The sequence below is a fragment of the Ursus americanus genome, chromosome 25 (assembly GCF_024610735.1).
Source record: "Ursus americanus isolate L20-20 chromosome 25, mUrsAme1.1.p, whole genome shotgun sequence".
Lineage (NCBI taxonomy): Eukaryota > Metazoa > Chordata > Mammalia > Carnivora > Ursidae > Ursus > Ursus americanus.
Window position 1 is genome coordinate 14,527,630 of NC_142151.1, and position 22,144 is coordinate 14,549,773.

The 22,144-nt window shown below is 44.2% G+C and overlaps 1 protein-coding gene across 1 annotated transcript in view; it reads right to left on the bottom strand.

Moving 5' to 3' along the window:
• The window catches only part of GRIN2B (glutamate ionotropic receptor NMDA type subunit 2B), a 276,351-nt gene extending 256,193 nt beyond the window's left edge, over window positions 1-20,158 (bottom strand). The window contains exon 1 of the mRNA XM_087855925.1: window positions 19,742-20,158. Within this exon, the coding sequence (XP_087712051.1) occupies window positions 19,742-20,152 (411 nt within the window). The 5' untranslated portion in view covers window positions 20,153-20,158. The remainder of the gene's footprint in view (window positions 1-19,741) is intronic.
• Window positions 20,159-22,144: the final 1,986 nt, after the last annotated feature.

The following is a 22,144-nucleotide window of genomic DNA, read 5'->3' on the forward strand; positions in this document are numbered from 1 at the left end:
TATCAGAAACTTCTAGGATGGATTTTCTGCCCTGTTTTTGTAGCCGACTACTGCAAACTTCTCGTGATGGCCTCTCAGATCTTAGTTTATCAAATTCAGTCTTCCTCATCTAATTTCTGTGCCATTTTCTCCCCTAGTGAGGCGTTCTACATGTTATAAATCTCAATTCCTTCATTTTACAGAAGAAAAAAGTAAGACTAAGAGAGATTAAGGGACTTGATGTGTCAAACAGCTATCGCTGGTTATGAGCAAGGATGAGAACCAGGCTTCCCGACTGCAGTTCAGTCTAGGCTCTTTCCACTGCAGCCCCAATGCCACTAAATGAATATTCCCATTTAACCCCAAAGAGGAGCTAGAAGGAGCTCCTCCCCCCACCCGAAATGAGCAGTAGTAGTCCATCCACTATACTACCTACCTGATCCAAAGTGAATTTTTAAAACAATAGCCCCAGTCCCTCGCACCTCAATTAAGATACTGGTGACATGTAAATCCCATTTTATATAATCCTAGCTGTGTATAATTGCCTATTGTGGGATTCTTTTTTCAGTTCTTTGATATATGAGATTAAATCTTCTATAGACTCTTTACAAGCTGCACCCCCACCTCAAACCCATGTAAACCAAACCTTTTCCTCTTATCAAGTGTGCCTGCTGATATGCTCCAACTCCACCATCACCTAGCCCAGCAGCTGCTATTAGGATCTATGTGAAAAAGTAATTAAATCATTTCTGTAATTATTCTCTCATGCTTATAAATAATTAAGGGTTGCACATTCTCCCGGAAGCCACGAAGGGCCCAGGAACAGTGAATGACAGAGGAAATGGATCAAGAAACGTGCCTTGGGAAGGAAGTGAAATTCAATGAGGGGTGATGATGGAGGAAGCAAGAAATGGAGGATGAAGAATGAATGGGCCAAGAGTCAGGAAAACAGAAAGAGAAGCACAAAACAGGGACAAGGGAAGAATGGGGGGGAGGGAGAGTTCTAGAAACACTGGTAAAATGAAAGAACAAGAAAGAAGAAAAACAGTGTACCAGAATAGATTTAGTAACAAAAGAGGAAGAGGAAGAAGTGCAGGCAGACGGAGACTGAAAGAAGCCAGTTCTTTTTTATCACTACTTCACAACTAAGGAAAGTGAGGTAGAGAAAAGTTAAGTAACCAGGCTACAGCCACAGAACTAATGCAGGAAAAGAACTGGAATCTGAGTCCAGCTCTGCCTGGGCCTGAATCCTATAGTTCACCTGTATATGACATCTGTATGCCTTAAGATATATAAAATGCAAATCTACAATGACCTTAAAATAAACATATTAATTAAAAATATATAATGTTATAACTGATGTCCGTTATCAATAAATGAGGCACTGATCCAGCCACAGCCCCTGAGCCACACCCCCTCTGTGACCAAGGGCATGAAAATGAAAGCTGGTGACTAGAGGTCCTCTCTGCCATGAGGGAGAGAGCTCACAGGGCTCTACAGAGGCAGGGCACACGTCCCTGCTTGGCCTCATTACATGCCAAGTTCTGACCAACTGAACCAACGTGCCACAGACTGTAAAACTAACGTTTGTCAGCTCCAAAAGTCAAGAACAGACCACCTGGGAACTTCTAACTATGCCAGGTCCTAAGGTAGGCCATTGAGGGACCTTGACGCTGACAGGATGAAGCATGAAGATGGCTGAGTGCACTACATAAAGTCCAAGTCACGTGCAAGAGTGGGTCACAGGAGACAGGGGAGAGGACGAGGGGAGAGAAGGACAGAGAAACAAGAACCAGAAATGAAATGATGGGGGAATGGGGAGCAGGGAGAGGAGGGAAAGAAGAATAGAGAGGAGAAATCAAAGAATCTAAGAGAGGGAGAAACAAAGAAGGACCCAGGGTTAGAAGGTGAGTCTCAGGGGCGCCTGGGTGGCACAGCGGTTGAGCGTCTGCCTTCGGCTCAGGGCATGATCCCGGCGTTCTGGGATCGAGCCCCACATCAGGCTCTTCCACTGTGAGCCTGCTTCTTCCTCTCCCACTCCCCCTGCTTGTGTTCCCTCTCTCGCTGGCTGTCTCTATCTCTGTCAAATAAATAAATAAAATCTTAAAAAAAAAAAAAAAAAAGAAGGTGAGTCTCAGGGGGCAGTAAAAGGCAGCGAAGAATTCTTAGGGCAAAGTAAGATTTGCCCAAAGAAATCTTAGGGCAAAGATATAGAGCAGAATTAAAATGGTCTAGGGGTGCCTGGGTGGCTCAGTTGGTTAAGCATCTGCCTTCGGCTCAGGTCATGATCCTGGGGTCCTGGGATTGAGGCCCACGTCAGGATCCCTGCTCTGTGGGGAGTCTGCTTCTCCCTCTCCCTCTGCCCCTCCCCCTCCCCCTGCTTGTACTCTCTCTCTCTCTCTCTCTCAAATAAATAAAAATCTTCTAAAAAATTAAAACAGTCTAGAAATCCACAGAGTTCATTGATTAATCTGGGCTTCCTACTTCTACTTGATTCTATTCTACTTCCCAAAATGAGCTCTAGAGGCCTAGAAGGCCTTCCGCCTTAACAGTACATGCTCTCCAAGGTGCCCGAGCAGGTTCTGTGTTGTCCCCTGCTCAGCCAGGGATAACCTACGCCCTTCTCAAGGGGCTGCCCTTCAGCATTTCTGCTTGCAGCAAGGTCTCCCAGCAGAGCCTGGCCTCAGGACCATCAGGAAAATACTTTCTGTTTTAAATATATATGTCCCTTATGACCCAACATGATATCTAAAATTCCACTCGTACTAATTTCTTCCTCTGAGTTAAAACATAAATCCTCATGGAGGGGGATCACACATTAGTTGCTCTTCTCTACTCAGACCGTGGCAAGGACTTGACCGTTTAGACTGTCTCCCAGTTTGAAATGAGACAGGGACCTATAAGGAGGAAATACTGGGGGGCTACATGGAGTACAGACCCAAGACTGAATTACACAGTGCTTCTTGGGAAAGCCCCACCAGAGGACAATGCGAGGAGCTGGGGGCAGGAGGGAGGGAGTCCTCTAAGCAGCCAGGGGGCAGAAAAAAGGCCACTGGACAACTAAACGAGGTAGCAGTTGTCAAGGGGAGAAAGGAGCATGGGGAAGAGGAATTTTTAAATGATTAAAAATACACGCTTTTCCAACTGTATAACTTTTCCCAGGGCTCACCATTGAGATCAGGATGACAAAGGCAGCCATGCTTGCTACTTGGAAGTCCCCCAAACACAGAAATGACCCCTACTCAAGCTCTACTGCCATCTTCCATCAGACTAGAAACCAGCTCCTGACATGTATAACTCATACAACCATTGGAGACCCCTACTGTAATGACTGGGGAGCCTCGCAAATAGATCAAAGGGAGCACAAGGAACACACCAAAGGAAGAGCAAGTGCCCTTCTGCCAGAGCATGTAGAGAGATAAACTTGTGTCCGCATCCCCTTCCCTGCTTCACAGACTAGTTTTCATAATAACTCCCTCCCCCTGGGCCCCTCCCTCCGAGACCTCCCACCTAGCCTTCCTGTACATCACGCAAGCTTTCTTTCTCTCTCTCTATCAAATAAATAAATAAATATTTTTTTAAAAAAAGTATTCCTACCTCTTAGCTTCTTCACATACAGATGGGCTAGCCGTCCTTGGGGAAATGGTATGGCAGGAAGGCAGTATGAGAACTGGGGCTCTGGGCACCATCCTTGCTCTCTACCCTGCAGAGCCTTGTCTGGGGTCCTGCTGCATAGCCTGAGAAAAGCGTCTATGGGCAGCATGTGTATAGCCAGAGCTGCTACTGTTGCTGCTATTGACAAGGTCAGCTGAAGTTCCCCACTCCTCTCCTGCCTGGTTCTAGGAAATGGGCACTCATACCTCCTGTCCAAACTCCTCTATCCCGGAGCTCTGACCCTGGGATACAAACCTTCTTTCCTACTTTCAGTATCAACTTCGGCTTCCAGAACCATCCATCCAGAGTGGGAGACCCTCTGTGATCTCTATTCAGAGGGGCTGCTGGGGAGGGCTCTGGCAGAGATCCCAGGCAAGCTGCCAGCAGGGGCCAAGGAGAAGAGAATTATTCACAGGATCACAGATGTTAGAGATGAAAAGAACTTGCAAAAACACATCTCACTCATCCATCCCACCTTGCAATGTAGGCCCTTTTCCAAGAGCATATGGCCTGTTCCCATCTGATTTCAAAGGATCTATCATTACCAACAAATACGTACCGAGTACGCTGTGTGTGCTCTGTGTTGTCCCAATCGTAAGAGGAGGAGACAAATGGGCCTCTCCCCCTTTGGAACGGGTTGCCATACTGAGAGAGAAATCTGCTTCTCACACGTGTTGTCTGAGCCCACCTGGATATCTGTCCCTCCACCCTGACACCACATACCTTTCAGACACCTATCACTCTTGCACATAAACAGGCCTTTGACCATTGGGGAAACTAAAAGGGAGAGTACATGCTGAAGGCCCAGCACAAAGAGAGGCCCGGGAGGAAGGGGATGACGAGTGGTCAGTTGAAGCAGCCTTTCGGTACCACTTCCAGAACTGGTGAGGATTTTGGTCCAAGGTAACAGTAGTTACAGCTGATTCTCTAAGACTATTCAGGTAGTGGGAAGATTTAGTTTGCTCTGAGACCTATAATCATCCAGGACAGCGAGACAGAGATACTATTACTTCTCTGTCGATTTCTCATCTGCTGAGATGAGTCTTTGATTGATGTACATCTGATCTCACTTTCTCCTGACACACAGCAAAAGCGATGAAAAAAATCCACCCCCGCAACCCCAGAAACATCAGTGAAGAGTCTGATCTGACCCCGAAGTCAAACCCTAGGGCACCCACTTGGCAGTGTCCTGGGCTTCGGGGTCTAGGCACACTCTTGAGAGTTCAGTTTGGGAAGAACCAGGGCTCCCACGCAGCTTCAGTCCCAGGCCCCATCAGACTGGGACAGACCTAGCAGTTTTGCTCAGCCCCACGTCCTTTTCTTTCTGACTGTTCTTTCCCTTTCTACTTCTCATCTCTCATCCTACTCTCCTCTCGCCTTCAGAGCTGTCCTCTCATTCTGAATGGTGGGGTCGTAATCGAGATGGTCTGGGCGAGGGAGGAATCACCTTTGCCTCGGCTCCAGTCGACGCCTGTCCGGACAGTTGGGACATTCCCCTCCTGGGTTAAGCTAATGTCCCAAGAAGACCAAGTAAATGGAAGTGTTCAAGCGGAGGCGCAACACACTCCTGATGTCCGTGGGCTTTACTGCCACCCGGGCAAGGCGCCCTGTTCCCACACTGCCACGGCCAGTGTGTCACCGCGGGCCACTTACCTGCCACTTACCTTCCATTCCCACCCTCGCTTTTCTCGATCTATAAAAGAAGGAGAATAATCCTACCGCCGAAATCCTAGGGCTCCTTCGAGGGTTAAATCTGCTCAGTGTAGGTAAGGCACTACCCCCATAAAGCGCAGCACTAACATATAGTAGGCACTTGGTTATTTTAAAGGAAGGAACAGGAGGAAGTGGACTTCTTCTGAAACCCCATATCCACCCCCATCCAGCTCTCTTACGAAACAGGGAAAATCCAGGAGTCCCAACACACCCCAAAGAGCATGTGAAGTGAGCCTAGACCAAGACACTTCACAGCCTACACTCCAACTGAAAGTCAGAGGCGAGAGGGCCCTTGAACCTGACGTCTGATGATTGACTTTCCCCATTCCCAATTCCATGGCCTCTCCTTATCATTTCCCATTGCTCCCTCCCTTCCATTCTTCTTTGCTCTTCTCCTCCATTAGCTTCTACTCATCTTTCTCCAACTCCTTTTCCTGCTTTTTAATCATTATGAAGCAGCCGCTTGAATGCATTGCACTGGGGACCAGAAACAGAAAAGCTCCACAGATAGATACTCATTATCACAAAACTTTATCATCGGAACAATATGATGTGTTCTACTCACCAATGGTCCCCAAACCTGGCTGTATCTCAGAATCCCTTAAGGGAGATTTGTGAAAATAGCAATTGGTGGGGCCTTACTCCCAAAGAATACTTAGGTATGGAGCCAGAAAATTCATATTACATATACATAAAATTCATATTACAATAATAAAATAAAATCCTCTGTTCATTCTCAGGTCCAGTCAGGGTAAGAACCACTTCCACACATTGTACAACTGGACTAAAGAAACTCTGTCAAGCTCCTTTCTCCCCTTTCTGGATGTTTTTTAACTCCTTCGTTCCCACCATCCCCGCAGCTTTATGCTTTGAGAACGGACAATATTTGCTTGTCAAATAAGCAGTGGGAACACTACAGTGAGTCGTAAGTGGATACAGGCCAAGGGGCTGGAGGGAGCTGGAAGGGCCAGGCAGACAGCAGATCTGTGAAGGCAGAAGTGAGAGTACAGAAGGAAGGCAGTGGACATACGGGCAGGCAGAAGGAGGAGGAGGGAGGGGTGGGTGGCAGCAGCATGCTGGAACTCCAGTGGAGCCTGGTTTCCCATGAAGTCTGTTGTCCTAGCAACACGATGATGCTCAAAGGTTGGAGGCTGCCGCGCCTTACAACTCTGGACAACATGTTGTTAAGGTAACGGAATACATTCAAAACACATGGTGGCAGGCCAGGAGGACTTGGGAAGCAAGTGCCAGAAGTCCTCAGGTCAAGGCAGGCTGCACTGATTGGCTGGGCTATTACACTACCTCCCATTCTCAATGCCCGCACCTCTCACCCCAACATCTTAACCCAGTTGCGCCATTCCCAACGCCACTCTTCTCAGTGCCATCACCCCCATTTGGAAAAAAGGGGAAATTATATCAGACTACAGCTATGTAAACACAAGTCCAGGAACTGGCCATAGGACACTGGTGCGTGAGAACTCCAACAACTCAAAATAACAGGCAACTATTTACTTGGAGGAAAGCCAATCATAGCGCTTCTGACTGCCTACAATACTTTGCCAATTTGTTTGCAGGTCTGTAAGCAAACGCTGTAAAAACAATGAAACCAAATGGAAAGCTGCATAATCCATAGATATATCAAAAGAAAATGATTCCTGATTCAAGAGGAATTTGTATTTCAATGCTACTAGAAATGACACTACCAGGCACTTATTCAAAACCAGGTGTGTACCTGGCAAAGTAATGAGTCCTTCAAAGGTTATTTCATTTAATCTCATGATAACTCTTTGAAGTTGATGAATGTTACCTCCCTCATAGCAATGAAAAAAAAAAAAAAGAACAAACAAAAACCAGATCACAGAAGTCACACAACATAGCAAATGTCACCGAGCTTCTGAAAGGTGGAGACATGACTTAAAATGCCTCCAAGGTATATATTCTATCCACTATACTGTCTGTCTCTATCCGAAAAGCTGCTAAGTCAAGTTACCTCACTCCTTTCTTACACCTTCTGGAATGAATCGAAAAATAACCAACTCCATGCCAAGACTCTCAGGCCCTACATGATCTGGCCCCACGGTACCTTTCAGCCTCATTTTCTCTCATTGTCCCCATTGCCCACCACCCTTCAATTCTACTGACCATCCTGATACTCATCCAAAAAACAAACAAAACAAAAACATGCCCCTTCCAAGGCCTTCACACCTGCTCTTCTCTCTGCCAAAATGCTTCTCAACATCTTCAGGCATCGTGATCCTTGATCATACATATCTCAAGTGCTACCTCCTCTGAGACCTGCACTGATAACCCTAAAATAGCCCTATGTGATACCCCTTCCTGCCATTTTCATAAAAACATTTACCTCTACCTAGAATAATATTGTTTAATTTATATCTTTGTTTACTGCCAGTCAATGCACCATGAGGATGTGCCTCTCTTGCAGCTATATCTCCAAGACCTTGGAGAGTTCCTGACATCCAGTAGATACCTAATAAATATATTTTTTAAAGATTTATTTACTTACTTATTTATTTATCTGAGAGAGAGAGAGAGAGAGAGAGAGAACACAAACAGGATGCACGGAGGGAGAGGGAGAAGCAGACTCCCCTCTGAGCAGGGAGCCCCATGCAGAGTTCCATTCCAGGACCCTGGGATCATGACCTGAGCTGAAGGAAGATACTTAATTGACTGAGCCACCCAGGTGCCCCCTAATTAATATTTTTTGAATGAATGAATAAATAAAGGAGAAAGGATGCTGTTTGCTAAAAGAAGTTTCATACTCTCTTGCTATTACCTTTAGAAACTTAATTGCATTGATTAAATTTACTTGGTGATATTTTGCTGATTAGTAGGTCATGTGAATTGCATAGGCTTATCTTCTGGAACTTAAAAAAAAATGCTTATTTCCTCCTGCTTCCGCCTTTGAAAGTAGGCTATTAACGTCAAGGTTATCACTGGCGTCCAACTGCACCGCACGGAAGTTTTGCTCTGCTACATCAGAATGCACCCCTAACTTGAGGCAGCCCTTCTGCCATGTCTGGGTGCTAGAAATAACGTGGACATGGGCGTTAAAATTCTAGATGTGAGCGCCAAGCTGTCGACTGCTGGTATCTGGCATGTGTGAGGAAGAGAGGGGGGATGGGCATAACAGCCTAGAGAGAGACAAAAATGTATTTTCCAGCAACCAGAGATTAATTCTCTCATCCATTTTCATTTGAGTTTAAAATATTTTTCTCTTAATTACAACTGACACCTGCTGCACTGAAATAATTAATTCATCCATACATTTAATAAATATGTATTCAAGGCTTACTATGTGCCAAGCTATATGTTAGGTTCTGGGGACACGAAAATGAAAGCCATCGTTCCTGCCCTTATGAAGCCTGTAGTCTAGCAGGGCAGGTAGCTAATAATAATAATAAAAAACTATTGTGATTAATTACAGCTGTGATAAGGACTATGAAAATTACAGAATGAAAGAGAATAAAAAGAAAAGAAGCAGGAGTTTTGACCTGAGGGTAGGGAAGAAGAAAAATCTAAAAGCAGGAGGACTTTGGGTTGGGAGGGCAGCCCTAGGTAAGATGCACCATCCTGGGCACTGGAAAGGATAAAGACAGCAGCAAACACATTTGCAAACACACAAGCGTGCATGTGCGCGCGCACGCACACACACACACACAGAAGCACACACATGCATGTACACACAAAACAAAGAAGTGAGAAGCAGCTACCCAGAATGCTGACACTTCACTCTTTCAGCCTTGGCCCAGGCCCCAGGGGGGTCCAGAATGTCAGAGCACCACCTTTGGATAGAGCTGCCAAAGTGCACACCCAAGCAACACAGAACTAGGTGAGTTCAGATCACAATGATGTCTTGGCTTTCTAAATACATCACCCTCCTCACTCATTCATTCACTCAACGGAGACTTAACTGAGAACCTCTCATAGACCCACACTCACTGTCCTACTATTTGCCAGGTCTTTTCAAAGCACTTTCAATAATCTTACTTAACAACCTTAAGAAATGGGATTTATTTATATCACCATTTTCTAGGGAGGAATCTAAGGCTCAGGGAAGTTAAGTACTTTGCCAGAGATCACACAGTAAATGGCTAAGCCAGGAAACAACATTGGCAGTGAGATCCCAGAGATACCCCTCATAACTATGATGTGGATATTACTTTCCTAGGGCTGCTATCACAAATTATCACACATGTGGTGGCTTAAAACAACAAAAAATTATTTTCTCACAGTTCAGAAGCCTGAAATCAAGGGCGTTGTCAGAGTTCTACTCCCTCTGAATGCTCTAGGGAAAAACTGCCCTTTGCCTCTTCCAGTTCCTAGTGGCTTCTTCGGCTTGTGGCTAACAAACTCCAGCCTCTGCCCCTCTTTCAAAGCCCTCTCCCTTGTGTCTATGTCTTCTCCTCTTCTACCTCTCATAAGGACATCTGTCACTGGATTTGGGGCCCCCTGGCTAATCCAGAATGAGCTCATCATGAGATCCTTAACTTAATGATATCTGCAAAGACCCTTTTTCCAAGTCAGGTCACATTCCCAGGTTACGGAGTTAGGACACAGACATATCTTTTTGGAGGGCCACCACTCAACCCATTACAGTGTGGATATAGAGCACACAGTTTAATTATTTTTAATTGTTTCATCAAAGTTGGCTATTACTACGCATCAGACACAATGGCATGTGTTAGGAATACAAAATTAGTAAAGTATAGGCCTGGTCTACAATGAGCTGGACAGATAGATAAGTAAGACAGATTACGATAAAAGCCTAAATAGGGCACAGGTGGAGTACAAAAAAAAAAAAAAGTAAATCCTGCGAGGAGGAGAGTCAGAAGAGGGTTCACAGAAGTGCCACAACTTCTCTTGAAAAATGAGTAGGTGTTTCTGGATGGACAAGGGAGAGGATATTCTAAGGCGAGGAGGTATACAAACAAAGGCACAGAGATGCCACAGAGCCAGGACGAGTCAGGGAGAGCTAAATAACTTAGCGTGGCATAGCATTACTGCTCAAGGGCGGTGAGGTTAAGAGAAAATCCTGGAGAGGTAGCCCAGGACCAGATCAAAGAGGATGTCTTATTCTAAGCTGTGGGGAACCAGTGCAGAGTTTTAAGTGAAAGTGTTTAACGATCAGATTTGAGTTTCTAAAGGACCACACAGGTACCCTACCATGTGGCAGTGCAGACAAGAGAGAAGGAGTGCCAGCACTGAAGTCATCACAGAGCCTGGAGGGAAGAGGACCATCACAGGGCTTCCTTATTGTTTGCACAACCATCCCAAGGGGAGAAGGGAGTGTCCTGGGTTGATTCCCAGACTGGGTAACTACCCTTCTTAGAACTCTCTCTTGGATTCTATAATGCCTCTCTTTCCTTGTTTTTCTTGTTCTCCTCTTTTTTTTTTTTAAGATTTTATTTATTTATTTGACAGAGAGACAGCCAGCGAGAGAGGGAACACTCAAGCAGGGAGAGTGGGAGAGGGAGAAGCAGGCTCCCAGCGGAGGAGCCTGATGTGGGGCTCGATCCCAGAACGCTGGGATCACATCCTAAGCCGAAGGCAGACACTTAACGACTGAGCCACCCAGGCGTCCCTCTTGTTCTCCTCTTATCTCCAATAACTATCTTAGCTCCCTTACCATCTCCATCCCCTCTGGCTATCCCTCAACTGATGGTGCCCCCTAAGATGGTTCTGTCCTTGACGCTCCTCTCTCCTCATTCCACTTGTTCATTCTGAGCCATCTCAGCCATGCTCCTGGTTTCCAGTACCCTCTGCTCACTGATGAGGTTCATATCTATATTTCCAGCCCAAATCACTCTGTTTACTTCCAGGTCCAAATCCAATGGCTTACTAGACATTTCCACTTATATGACCTACCCATGTTCTAAATTCTAGTCATTCTCCTTCCCACTGTCACCAAATGTATGACAAACCTAATTACTCTTGTCATCATAATTCTTGGAATAGCACTAAAAGGGTCAACAGTGTTCAATGCTGTAGAAGGTCAAGAATGATAAAAAGTCCATTGATTTTGGCGTTTTGTAGAAAGTGAGAGACAAGAAAGTGAAAACAGCAATCTAACTACTTTTTAAGGAGCTGAACTGTCAAAAGAAAGAAAGAGGGAGAACCAGGGTCAAGGAAAGCTTTTATGTTTGTTTATTAATATGAGAGTGATGTGAATATGTTCAGTGAGGAAAAGAATTGGATTTTGGGTAGAATTACTCTTGACTGTTGGGTACTATCATACATACTGCAGAACACTCAACATGCCCGGTCTCCAGGTTCCAAGGGCCAAGAGCACATAGACAGATGCATGCACACAAGCACACTCTACAAAAGCAGTCATGACATCAAAAACCTCCCCCTCAAACATTTTCAAATATCTTCTGAGGACCACTCAGCTAGAAAAAAAAAATGCCAGCAGAAAGGAATAAGGGGGGGGGTAGGAAATAACGGATGAGTCAAGGTCCCAGTTCTGGAGGAAATGTGAGGAGATTAGAAAAAGAGCACACAAAAGCAGGGTTTAGTGTAAACCAAGAGAAATGACACGAGAGATGTTCGAGCTTTGAAATCATACAGACATTGGTTGAATTCCCAGACTGTCACTTACTCCCTTTGAGAGATCCTATTGACTGACCCCAAAAGCCATTCTCAACCCTTGCCCCTTTACCACCTCCACGAGAAAGCCTCACAATCCCCACAGGGTTGGCCACGTGACCTTGTCTGAGCTCATGAGATTCGGGACATGGAGAAGACTCCTCCTGATCTAATACCCACACCCCACCTTTTCCTTCTTTGAGTATGGGCACAATGCCTAGAGCCAGGGCAGCACCCTCGTAACCATGAAGAAAATACCAAGGGAATCCCAGAGGTCAGCCCTGACATCACTATGTCACTGAATCACCCCCAGCAGTCCCTGTATCCAGGTGCCTTGTTCTGAGACACCAATAAGCACCTATTTGTTTAAGCCACTATGAGCAAATAACTAGCTAAAGGTCCTGAGCAGTGCAGTTAACCTCTCTGATCTACAATTTCCTTATCTGTGAAAAACGACAAAATACATGCCTCATAAATGCAATGAAAGAATTAAATAGAGTAACATTTTTAAGCTCACATAAGGTGACTAGCTCACAGCTCGACAAAAGTCAATGACCAATCAATGTTAGTTCTTTTCTCATTGCAACTGCCTAACAACACATGATAATTTTGGGTGTTCTTTGTCACTGTAAAAGAGAATGGTAGCAATAATATTTTGTCCTCAGAAAAATGGAATCAAACTGGCCTTTAACATGATTCTCATGCATCTTGGACCCTTAAACCACAGAATCAAAATATAGTTTTGAATAAAATACAGATCTAATGTCTAAGAACAAGGCAAAAAGAATCACAGAAATCTCAGAAAGGGAAATAAAAATATATTCTTCATCACAATCCAAGGGGTTTTTCAGGGGTATCAGTATGATCAGTTAAAAGCTGGCTGGTGATAGTGAATTAACTCCCCCCCCCCCGCATATATAACATATCACTGCTTCCTACCGAGTACCTTTAATATGTCCCTCATCTAACAACTCACTTTTTCTTATACATCAACACTTCCAAATCTATGAGTGACCCTAGATTCAAACACTATTTTATTCTGCTAGGCTTTCTTTTTTAGTGTTCTTGACTTATCTTCATTGCTTAAATCCTATATCAGTTTATTGAAATCACTGTACGTCCTGGCTTTGAAAATCTTGGTAAGTCCTGATCCTGTCACAATCAATAACTGCATCACCATAGAGGCAGAACCCACTGAGCTACTGCTTATCCACCAGGCCTCAAGTGAAGGGTATGGACATCCCAAGGGTTTCTCTTTCAGTTAACAGGAAAACATTTGGACCCCATTTTCTTCAAATGATTAGGAAAGGTCTGGTATATGAAAATACAAGAAAGGGCCCTACTGTGTATCAAGCCCTGGCTACAGTGCTTCCTAAAGTTCATCACCCACTGAGAACTAGGTCTTATTTTGTCTCCATCTGGCAAAAGGAAATTTCGAGGCTCAGAGAGCTTAAACAGCACAGCTAAGCCCACACAGCTGGTGAATACACAGCGCTCAAGCCTAATGGCTCCAAAGCCTGCATTCTCCCCATGTTGTACAACTGCCTTCCTGTAGACATGCCATCACTTTCCTGGAGGATGGATGAGAAACACAGGATGGCTCATGTGTTCCTTTCTAGCCCCAGGTGCTTCCATGTCTACAAAGGCCTAAAGTAATTCCCATGGCCTCACGTTTCTCCAAGCATTAAAACTGCACCTAGACTTCAACTGGCCAGTCTCCTGAAAGCAAATCCTAGCTCCAATTTTAAAAGGGAGGGTGTATTGGCCAACAAGACACCCATTCCACCAACACAGGTGGAAAGGCCTGGAATCCACACAGACATGAGGGCTACACCACTATAAAGTGTGTAGGGTCTTAGAGAGAAGTGCCCACCTGTTTTTCCCCAAAGTATAATTCGAGGAGGAAGGGAGGATGGGAGAGGAATAACGGACCTCCAGGCAGGGAATACGATCCCAGCTTTCTTCTGACTCCTCAGTGTGTGGACTGTGAGTTTCAAAATCAGCCAAAAAAAGTTTTAAAGTCAAACATTCTTGGATTTGGATCCCAGTCCCACTATTTTTCTAGCTGGGTCACTTTGGCCGTGGTACATGGTTGATAGTATCCACATCAACTAAAAACAAATACTACTACTATTTATCTCACAGGGTTGCATAAGAATTAAAATGCTCACTCACATGGTGCCTGGCACAAAGTTGGCATGCTCTATTAGCTTTTTCACCCTCTTGCCTTCTCCACTATGTCTTAACTCTCCTCACCCATACCGTAACACCACAGTTTGCTCTTCAAGTATTCAGTCCCCAGGAAGACCACAGGACAGACAACTATGAGCAAGGTAAACAACTGAGAGACACCAAAATTAAGGAAGACGCACAGAGTAAAATATGAGTAGCATAGCCATCTTGGTTTCCAGATTATGTTGGATATGGAAACCCACACGAGCAACTGAAAGACAATAGTCTATTTACAGTGTCATACATCACTGCTGGCTCAACCACTCTCTCCAAACTCATTACCATGAGATGTGTGTTGGGGGAGGCACAGACAGTGGCAGGGGGGGAGCAAGAAAATATAGGGCCAATGAAGAGTAAAGACCATCTTCCTAGCCCTACTTGGATTCAAAATGTAGCACTCTGTACAAAAGATGAGAGTGCTATTCAAAACATCATTTCTCAACCAAACAATTTAGAAAGGAAAAAATTCTAACAACAGACACCAGAGTGAGGATATTTTCACATGTCCTTGAATTAGGAACGAGGTATGGAGTATGGTGCCTGTTTTAGCTACCCCACTTCACTCTGATCAACCCATCTACTTCCAGACCCTGACTCTCTACTTGGCATACCCTGTTCTCTTCCATTCTTGCAGCACTAAAGACCAGATCTTGGGTCCTCTTGCCTGATCCTACTGTAACTTCCACTTCCTGTTTTCCTTGCTACCTCCTGCCCAAACCATTTTCACTGGCCCTAATGCTAATGTCAGTAAGTCTGTCATTCCCTATCACACTGCTACTTATTCTCTCACCTAATGCAACTGTTTGTACAATACTTTTCCAGAGTTTTCCACATATTTTCTTTCATTGTATTTTCAAAGTGCTGTAAAGTGGGTAGGGCAGAAAACAAAATTGAAATCTTATAAATTGTAAAATGAGTATCATTCAGTTTACGTGATTTGTTTGTTCAAATTTCCAAAGCTCATAAGTCTGGAGACTAAAACTCAGGACTGCTAATTCTTTTTTTTTTTTTTTAAAGATTTTATTTATTTATTCGACAGAGACAGAGACAGCCAGCGAGAGAGGGAACACAAGCAGGGGGAGTAGGAGAGGAAGAAGCAGGCTCACAGCGGAGGAGCCCGACGTGGGGCTAGATCCCATAACGCCGGGATCACCCCCTGAGCCGAAGGCAGACGCTTAACCGCTGTGCCACCCAGGCGCCCCAGGACTGCTAATTCTTACTTTAGGGTTCTGTGAGGCAGAATTGTATCAATCGGAAGCATGAGCTTCAAGATAGGTACTTTTGGGATTTGAATCCTATTCCCACTGCTCACAAGCTGTGGTATCCCGGATGGGTTATTTAACCTCTCTGAGATAAAATCTGAAAACCCAAAGAAAGATTTCAGCAAATCAGCAGAGAAACCTCCTGGGAAAAAAATGGAAGTACATCTAGCTTTAGTTCATTATTTAGATTGAGATTGGCATCCTAAATCCAGGATCTCAGGGAGAATAAAAGCAATTATAACAAGGCAAAATAAAGAAGACTCTTTCTACTCAGGTGAAGAGCTGCCAAAAATCACCTCATACATTTTTAAATGGTCTCTGTTACTATTCTAAACAGTCTTGTGTTATAGGCACCTAGCAGTACTTTCCTTATGAGAGCTCTTCCATAGCTGAATGTGCCTTTTTTGGGTATGGCATGGCTATACCACCAATGAGCCTTGGCTTAATGGTGGGGAAGGACCAAAGGTCCTACCTCACATATCAGAGCCCTTCCCCAGATTTCCACCTGACCTCTCTTCTTGGTTGGCCTCCAGTTCAGAAATGTCTCTACAACTGGCCATGACTCTGTTCAATTCCCATTCTTTACCTGTATCATGAAACTTCCCTTTCTTCAAATTGTTCCATATAACCTTCAGCTTAGCCTGCAGAATGCTGTGCTGGACACTTAGTGAAGCACTTGCTATGTGTTTTCTCATTTAACCTTCAACCACCCTATAATATATATTATGGTCCCCACTATACAGGCAAGGAGATCAACATTTAGAGTTAAGTGGCTGGCGAGTAGTCCAGATTCCCACATCTAGAGGTGATGGTTAACACCAGCTCTGACTCCAAATTCAGAGCTTCTAACAGCTCTACTCTTCCAGCTCCCATGCTTTTTTCCACCATGGTATAAGGTACATTTCCTCATTGAGAAAGTAGAACACTTATTAATGTTTGTATTCATTAATTAGCATATGCAAAAAAAAAAGTGAGCACAAGCTATGACCAGATGCTGAACTTGTGTCTCTCTCTACTTTGGTCAAAAATCCTTATATCCGTGTTTTCTTCCATTACAAACTCCTTTAATCAGGGACTTTATTCCTACAATGCAACCTTCCACAAGAACACTTACTAAGTGGGCTTTATTTCAAGCGAACCAACAACAAAACGAAGGCAAAACGGCAGGGCAAGTACCTATCTCCTCGAAGGGGGAAGCAAAATGGAAGGCTTACTTATCATCCTTCAGACGGTACCTGTACCTCAAAGACTAGGCCTTAAACGCAGCAAAGCTGTATTGCTTAGATTTTCTGCATTGGTTCCATTTTCAAATGTCTCGTCCTGTGGCCGCACAGTTGATTCATAGTTGTCAAACTCTGTGTCCTCATTCTATGTTTGTAAAATATGTTCATGGTACTTAAAAATAAACTTCTATTTAAAAAAAAAAAAAAACTGGCCTTAGAACTTGAGATGTTTTATTTTTGAAACTTGCCCCAAAAGCTTATTTCTCTGAGATCTGGGGGACTCTTTGTATTTGCCTTCATGCAAATCCCTTAACCCTGCGAACGCCCCTCTGCCCAGCTCCCAGGAATCTCAGTGCTGCTGCCCACTCAGCCCCGGTGGTCCCCGCTCACCCTCCCCTGCAGCTTCTGACTCCTCAGGGCTGAGCCGTCCACTCTCCAGCCTCAGTGGTATCAGGACCTCCTTCTTTCTTCCTTTTCTTCTTTCTACTTACCTTTTGGAAATCTTCTCAGTTTAGAAGTCAGTTAGATAGTTTTTAGGCTACTTTAGGAAATTGCCTAAAAACCACAGCTTGCTTTTTTTTTTTTTTTTTTTTTTGATGGAAAGAGAAAAAGAGAAGATGGAATATTTGGGTGTGCTTGCCATGGTGGGAGGTGTAAGGGGAGAGAGATGAGAGAGGGATCTTATTACCATCACCTCACTGCTTTCAATCCTCCCTTTTGCCCTGAGAAGTAGGAACCAGTGGGCCCACTGTGGACTCATGCTGCACCTAATCGCTATGCCATCTCATCTCGTCATTGCTTCTCTCCTTAGTCAGATCCCAGTACTGCCGTTCGAATCAAGTGATGCATTACTTTTAGTCAGGTAATATCTACCACGGTGTAAGATGAGGGAGGATGAAGTAAAGAATAGGAAGGTATGTGAGACCTTGACTAGCCTCGCCTTTTTCTTGAGAGGCAAGAGCACATGTGGCCTTTGGAGCCAGCAACCAATGTTGACGTCTTGGCTGCCCCTTACTAGTTACGTCATTTTTGGCTATGGTTTTTTTCATCTCTCTGAGCCTCAGTTTCCCCATCTGTCCAACGGAGATAAGTAATATCACTTAGCTCGCTGAGTTGTCAGGAGTATTAAATAAGACAATGCATGCAAAGTGCTATGAGCACATGGTAAACACTAAAGCACCTAAAACAAATCAATGAACAAAAGAGCCCCGTCTCAACATCGTCTGCATTTTACCTCATATGATTATATTGTTATTACGCGTTTGTAAAAGGCACAACAGAGAAACAACTAACCAGTGTGGCCGATAACCTTTTCTACGGGGGCAGGAGGGAGGGAGTGCTGAAATAACGGAAGTTGCACAATAGCCTGCATAACCAAAAAAAAAAAAAAAATTATTTTCACCTGTCGTGCTCTCAAGATAAGTATGCACTTATTTATAATTCAAAAATTTGGCTCATCCATCTTGGCCTTCTTTCAGCGCAATATCGTGCCTTCAAAATACCACTGCTAAAATATAACCTAATCAGCTAAGGACAATGATGTTTAAAAAAAAAAAATCTACCTGAAACAAAAGCTCAATGGTTTGTCACAGTTGGTCTGTGTTTTCCATTCTGTTTCAGTTTACCCCACCTCCCTCAGCAGGGGCTTCCAGTGCCAGAATTTGTTTTCTAACGTCTTTACCCGTGCCTGGGTGAATGCGAGAAGACCTTTCTCAAATGAAACTACGGAGGGGTCCCTCCTTGAGTTACTTCAACTTGACCTTTCCTAGACTGAATAAAGTTCCCAAACAGAAGCGAGTCATCGCCGCCTGCTGCCGACAGATGGCGGTAGTGATCGCACACGGTTACTTGAGGCTGCTAAACCCTGCGCTGTAGTGGTTCTCAACTGGCCTAGGAGCACGCTTGTGGTGTCAGTGCCAGCTTTTTGAGGTGTTTACAAACATCAGTGACCCCACTGCACATCCTTTAAGTACAAAACTACAGACAGTTTTGAAAGTGATGATAAGAAGTAGAAGATGACGATGCAAAGATAGAGACCTTTTTGATGAGAGGCAATAAATCTTGCACTTATGGTGAAATGAATCATTCTAAGATATGAATAACCGCATATGTGAGAAGCGCTGTACCTAAGCAATGAGCAATAATCAATAAAGCAAGGAAAAATCTCTGAATAAGTAAAAAATGGAAAAACAAAACAGAACCACAAACAAAACACCTTCTGAAATTAGAGAATAAGCATCACTGTCAGATGCTAATTGGCTTGTCAGAGAACAGTTAACCTAACGTTAAGGTAGAAGAGGCTAGGATTTCTTTGAGGCCTTAAAGCTGTGGTGCTCAACCTTAACCACATAGGGGAAGCTTTTGAGAAGCCGGCTGTCCAGGCTGCACAGCAGGCCAACAATCAGAATCTCCGGGTGTGGGACCCAGGCAGCAGCAGTGTTGAAACTTCCTCAGTGATCTGATGTGCAGCCAAGGTTTAGAACCACTGCCTGCAAATCTAAGCATGGACAAAATGTAGCTGCTACTAGTTCCATGGATTAAAATCCATTCCAATGTGCAGATCCACGTGTGACACGCACAGACACCTTAGCGAGAAGTACTTCTCTATGACATTTGTATCTTCAAGGAGACAAATAATCTGCCTCGAGGGATTTTTCTTTTTATAGTCTTGAAGCTGGCATGGGGCGGGGGGGAAGTAGAATACGTGTTTCCAAAAAAGAATAGAGCATGCCTTACTTTAAAGGTTTAAAGGAGCTATGCACACACATATTTGAAGAAAATGTATCACAGAACTAGAAGCGTCAACGTTTCTTAGTCATTTCAGTGAATCCATTTACAAACGAATGGACACACAAACCTGTTCAAAACCATAGGAGTTCTGAATACCTGTACCTTTTCCTCAATTTCATCTCCAGAGGAAGAGACTGATTCCCGATCTATCTACTTACTCAATGCATTCTGGTTACTTTCCATCTTGCATCATCAAGTTTTGCATTAAAACACATGCATCATTCAGTTCTCGATACAACCCCCCCGCCCCGCCCAGTTCTCCTCCCTGTAGCCCTCCTTTACCTTATCTGCCATTATCATAGAGGAGCCTCCGTGGATGCCCAGGATGGGGGTGAGAGTCTGGGCTGAAATGAAGTCAAGGATCTGGGCAATGGCCTCCTGATCTGTGTCATCAGCAAACACCACGCCCTGGATCTTCCGGTCAGACATGAGATCACAGATGCGGGTGATGATGCTCTTTGGGTCAGTCTCATTCATGGCTACCAGCTCCACTCGGGGTACCACGGAGAGATGGTGGAAATCATCTTTCTCGTGGGCATCCTTGATGGCCACCTCGTCGGAAGTACCCACGAGGATGACAGCAATGCCAATGCTGGGGGGGCTCTTCTGAGAACGAGCTCTGCTGCCTGACACGGCCAGGACAGCCAACACCAACCAGAACTTGGGAGAACAGCACTCTGCTCTGGGCTTCATCTTCAACTCGTTGACTCCCTGAAAACACAAAGAGAGAGTGGTTAAATTACAACCCTACTCCATGAACTATATTTGAAGGGGCTGGATACTGCAAGTCAAGGGCCATATCTCCTTTCACTGATCATCAAACCCAACATCTGTCTTCTAGCCTCGTCCCTGATCTCTCATGTTTGCTCAGCAGAATGGGAGAAAGAGAAAGAAACTTTCCAAAGCATCAGGAATCCTTAAGCAAGACAATAAAAGCTATTGCTATGGCCACCATCAGCAAACAGAGGCGAAAGAGGGAAAGAGGATGCAAGTGGTCCAGGCAGTCATGCCATTAGCACAAATGCAGGAGTCTCCAAGAGGGGGTCTCGCTGGTGTTGTGTGATCCCTGGTCTTCTGCCACAACCCATCCTTGCATTGCTCTTGGGCCAAGGCAATGGCAGAGACCAGGCAAATGAGCAACAAAATGGACTCAGCAGAGGTTAGGAACAAAATATGGTCTGGATAAGCCAGCTATGGGGAGCTACAGAAGCATAAGACCCTTTACTTTGTGCTCACCTCAAAGAGGACAAGAGCCTGAAAATTCTTCAGCAACTCTTTTAGTAACTGACTTTTACTACTAAAACCAAAGCAAAACAAAAAACAAAAAACAACACATAAAACCAATACGTGGACAGTACTTCAAAAAACATCTCAATTGATCCTGACAGTAACCCAAATGACCCAACAGGAGAAAAAATAAGGAAAACATTATTATTCCCCTTTTACAGATATTAAAGCTAAGGCTCAAAGAAGCTAATAAGTCCAACACTGTGAACCATTTAAGTGAAACAGACATGAATCCAGATCTTCTGCTTTTAGGCCAATTTGCATTCCATTGCATTACACCACACTGCCTCGCACACTGTCGATTATTACAAGGAACAGGATGTTTTTTGTTTTTGTTTTTTGTTTTGAAATAGGCTCCACACTCAGCGTGGAGCACAACATGGGGCTCGAATTCATGACTGTGAGATCAAGACCTGAGCTGAGAACAAGAGTCAGACACCTAACTGATAGAGCCACACAGGGACCCTGATTAGGAATAGTTTTATTGTGATTTGTTATACATCAAAATATGGTGATGTGGACAAATACTATGGATATCTGTAGTAATGTTAGAGCTACATGAGAACAATTTTCCATGGCATCCTATAGCAACAACTTCCTTGAGATGACTGACTCCATGTTTACCCATAATTCATCACCTTTTACTTATAACACACTCCTGCATTTTGCTTCCCCGTATACCCCTAAATCTTACACTATGCACCAGACTGAGGACATAGCCCCCTACAGAGCTTGGACATTTCTCTTTACATTTCTTGCCATTCTCCAAGGGCTCTTCTTATTTAAATAGAACTGATCCTGCTTACATTGTTTTGACTTGTTTTAAATAATCATTATGGCACATCTGTTATAGTCTGCGCACTGTGTTAGGCATTTCCTTATACGTGATCTCTTCGGTCTTCATAGAAATCCTATAAATTAGTCATCTTTATCCCCATTTCTCAAATGGAGAAACCGAAGCTCAAAACAGTTATGCAATCTTCCCAAGGTCAGTGATGATATAATACCAGCGTGCCAATACGTAAACATTTTTGTTCTCCAATGAAATATTCTACAAACTGCACCCAAAATCAGAAGCAGGGATTCTCCTTCTTCTACAAAGATCAAGGATGAAAGTGCTGCTTAATATATCCTACTTGCTTGAAAGAAAAGGTAAGATACCAGGGATCTAAAAACTTTGAGACAGAGCTCAACTAACAAAAAGAAAACAATGAGGATATTGAAAAGAAAGATAAGGAAGCATTCACTCTGAGTGGACTGACTACAAAGGGCATTAAGGATTCAGGAGTGAGAGGCTGGGGACATTTTGTGGCTGAGGAAGCACAAAATCCAATCCAGTTCTTGGCAGAAAACATTTTGGAACTCTCGCTGTGGTGCTCAACATTCCACAATGCCAAG